Below are 4,171 nucleotides of genomic sequence, written 5' to 3'. Positions count from 1 at the left end.
ATGATATTATATTTTTCAAAAAATAAATGTCAAATAATTTTATTCTAAAATAATAACATTTTATAATTTGCTTTTATGAAAAGTCTTTAATTACTTTTTTTTAAGAGATTATCACTTTGCAATGGCTTTATTTTAAATTTAATTTACTACAGTGAATGATTTGGATGCCAATTTTAACTTCTCTATAATTTTATTAATTTTTACTTTTATCTTTGCAAAATTTGCATTATTCACCTGTAATATTAACAGATATATAAACGCTAATATTACTTAATATTACCGTCAAAATTTCTTTGGAGAAAATAATAGGCATTCCCAAGAATTGGTTGCGTTTTTGGACCTGGTAGTACACTTGCCGCTTGAAAGAATCGTAACCGTTTACGATAATCCGTGATTAGATATATTATACCAACACATATTAAGATTATCAATGCTACACTTGTAAATATCATGATGCAGCTTAAATGACGATGTAACCAATGCGATATATTTCGTCTCTACGTTCTCAACAAATGATAACTCTGTAATAGATAAATTATGAAAAAAATATAAGCTGTCTCATTTAAATTTGCTGCGCTAAGCACATTTTCTCACAATATCGTGTATTCTCGTTCGATATAAGATAAGAAGATAAGACAATATAAGATTAGCAAGATATCTTGTTTATCACTGTTTTAAAATTTCACTTGATTGTTTGCAAAATGCCGGACTCTCGTGCACAAATTGACACTGTATTTTCACATATAAGTTTGTATAACTTGAGTCTGAAATACACGCACTCTATATACACGAAGAAAACATAAAAATATTTCGCATATAGAAATATTGTTCTTACATTCTTTCAAAAAATTAATATAAAAATTCTGAACAAATCGATATACCGATATATATTGCCGCGAAGTAAACAGCATAATATGTTTTACCTCTAACGCTACCTCTGACAATAGCGTAACTTACAATACTGTTGTAACGAAAGAGTTGGAACATCAATAAATAGGGATTGTAGCAGTCAGTGGAAATTATATAGATGCAGGAAAACGTCGTTTTGCATACATTACAATAATAAATGTCCTCACGAAGACACTGACATATATATTATCTTCTTATGCAACTTCTTACAACACTACTTAAACTTTCAAGATCGTATCAGTTAAACGAGTTCGTCAAAGACAAAGTTCAATAATAATTATACGTCGCATTTTGTGTTCAAAGATGATTTACGTTCGAAGATAAAAGAATAGAGAATTTTAGGTTTTCTCCTATTGTTTATAAACAATAAACTAATGAATAAATGCAAGCGTTGCACTCTTACTTTTATTTGGTCTGGTTCGTTTGTAAAAATAATTAACTTGTTGCCCAACCAAAATCGAAATAGAGACGGGTAAGTATCCATGAGCAAAGATATACTGTTCAAGAATTCTGAAATTTTTTTATACTTTAGAAATATGTTATTGTTAAACAATTGTCTATATTTAATGATATTATATTTTTCAAAAAATAAATGTCAAATAATTTTATTCTAAAATAATAACATTTTATAATTTGCTTTTATGAAAAGTCTTTAATTACTTTTTTTTAAGAGATTATCACTTTGCAATGGCTTTATTTTAAATTTAATTTACTACAGTGAATGATTTGGATGCCAATTTTAACTTCTCTATAATTTTATTAATTTTTACTTTTATCTTTGCAAAATTTGCATTATTCACCTGTAATATTAACAGATATATAAACGCTAATATTACTTAATATTACCGTCAAAATTTCTTTGGAGAAAATAATAGGCATTCCCAAGAATTGGTTGCGTTTTTGGACCTGGTAGTACACTTGCCGCTTGAAAGAATCGTAACCGTTTACGATAATCCGTGATTAGATATATTATACCAACACATATTAAGATTATCAATGCTACACTTGTAAATATCATGATGCAGCTTAAATGACGATGTAACCAATGCGATATATTTCGTCTCTACGTTCTCAACAAATGATAACTCTGTAATAGATAAATTATGAAAAAAATATAAGCTGTCTCATTTAAATTTGCTGCGCTAAGCACATTTTCTCACAATATCGTGTATTCTCGTTCGATATAAGATAAGAAGATAAGACAATATAAGATTAGCAAGATATCTTGTTTATCACTGTTTTAAAATTTCACTTGATTGTTTGCAAAATGCCGGACTCTCGTGCACAAATTGACACTGTATTTTCACATATAAGTTTGTATAACTTGAGTCTGAAATACACGCACTCTATATACACGAAGAAAACATAAAAATATTTCGCATATAGAAATATTGTTCTTACATTCTTTCAAAAAATTAATATAAAAATTCTGAACAAATCGATATACCGATATATATTGCCGCGAAGTAAACAGCATAATATGTTTTACCTCTAACGCTACCTCTGACAATAGCGTAACTTACAATACTGTTGTAACGAAAGAGTTGGAACATCAATAAATAGGGATTGTAGCAGTCAGTGGAAATTATATAGATGCAGGAAAACGTCGTTTTGCATACATTACAATAATAAATGTCCTCACGAAGACACTGACATATATATTATCTTCTTATGCAACTTCTTACAACACTACTTAAACTTTCAAGATCGTATCAGTTAAACGAGTTCGTCAAAGACAAAGTTCAATAATAATTATACGTCGCATTTTGTGTTCAAAGATGATTTACGTTCGAAGATAAAAGAATAGAGAATTTTAGGTTTTCTCCTATTGTTTATAAACAATAAACTAATGAATAAATGCAAGCGTTGCACTCTTACTTTTATTTGGTCTGGTTCGTTTGTAAAAATAATTAACTTGTTGCCCAACCAAAATCGAAATAGAGACGGGTAAGTATCCATGAGCAAAGATATACTGTTCAAGAATTCTGAAATTTTTTTATACTTTAGAAATATGTTATTGTTAAACAATTGTCTATATTTAATGATATTATATTTTTCAAAAAATAAATGTCAAATAATTTTATTCTAAAATAATAACATTTTATAATTTGCTTTTATGAAAAGTCTTTAATTACTTTTTTTTAAGAGATTATCACTTTGCAATGGCTTTATTTTAAATTTAATTTACTACAGTGAATGATTTGGATGCCAATTTTAACTTCTCTATAATTTTATTAATTTTTACTTTTATCTTTGCAAAATTTGCATTATTCACCTGTAATATTAACAGATATATAAACGCTAATATTACTTAATATTACCGTCAAAATTTCTTTGGAGAAAATAATAGGCATTCCCAAGAATTGGTTGCGTTTTTGGACCTGGTAGTACACTTGCCGCTTGAAAGAATCGTAACCGTTTACGATAATCCGTGATTAGATATATTATACCAACACATATTAAGATACATTTATTTTTGTTTATTGTTTATTTCTCCTATTGTTAATACTTTATTGATTTTAACTTGTGTTAAATTTAATGTTAATGTATTTTTTTGTTAATGTAGTTTTTGTATTTTTATTAAAATTTTTTTATTAATTTGCAATGTATTTTTATATAAGCGATTACATTTTTTGTATTAAATGTGTTATTTATTGTGTACAGTTTTATCGTTAACCCATTGAGCAAAAAGTTGATCCAAAATATCTCTAAAAGATATCTAAATCTGGAATCTAATAATATGAAGAGTCTTCGAAATGATAACAAAATATTATTTAATACCCCGTTTTTTTGAGAACAGAAAAGGATGTCTTTAAAATATCCCAGATATGTCAACATATTGAAATCTCGTTTATGATGACAAAATAATTTTTTAAAATAATGGTAATTATGAAGGAGAATGGCCTCTTCATCGATTTGCATGAAACTTCGACAGATCGTGTATTTTGATGCGTAGAACACGATTCTGCAAGAAAAGGTGTCACTCTCAAGCGGTAAAAAGTTATGAAGTGTCGAAGATGCGCTGATAGATTTCCTAACCCCACATCGCATCGTCGATACGACAGATTTCTTGATCCTTCAAGTGTTATTTTTCAACATTTCATAACTTTTAATCCGCTTAAGAGCAACACTTTTTTTTTGCAGATTCCCGACAAAAACAGATACGTTGTATCCACGTCGAATTCACGTAATTTACATGGAATACATGGATGGACATTTATCCACGAAACATCGATATAGATGCAACGTTGATTTGTCTTCG

General features: G+C 28.1%; 1 protein-coding gene across 5 annotated transcripts in view; it reads right to left on the bottom strand.

Moving 5' to 3' along the window:
- The window catches only part of LOC116852780 (cytochrome P450 4C1-like), a 31,843-nt gene extending 28,470 nt beyond the window's left edge, over nt 1–3,373 (bottom strand). The window contains exons 1-4 of one of the 5 annotated variants that reach the window (XM_032833556.1): nt 2,311–2,462; nt 2,070–2,239; nt 1,756–1,996; nt 1,313–1,419 (exon numbers count right to left, since the gene is read on the bottom strand). In XM_032833556.1, the coding sequence (XP_032689447.1) occupies nt 1,313–1,419; nt 1,756–1,927 (279 nt within the window). In that variant the 5' untranslated portion in view covers nt 1,928–1,996; nt 2,070–2,239; nt 2,311–2,462. Of the gene's footprint in view, nt 1–1,312; nt 1,420–1,755; nt 1,997–2,069; nt 2,240–2,310; nt 2,472–2,787; nt 2,895–3,230 lie in introns of those variants that run through there. The other 4 variants (XM_032833475.1, XM_032833636.1, XM_032833713.1 and 1 more) reach the window with 4 other exon arrangements.
- Between the last annotated feature and the right edge of the window lie 798 nt (nt 3,374–4,171).

This window comes from Odontomachus brunneus, unplaced genomic scaffold (assembly GCF_010583005.1).
Source record: "Odontomachus brunneus isolate Ranch 3 - 2012 unplaced genomic scaffold, Obru_v1 Obru_scaffold_001, whole genome shotgun sequence".
In the NCBI taxonomy this organism is placed as follows: Eukaryota; Metazoa; Arthropoda; class Insecta; order Hymenoptera; family Formicidae; genus Odontomachus; species Odontomachus brunneus.
This window is presented reverse-complemented; position numbering and strand designations above follow the sequence as displayed.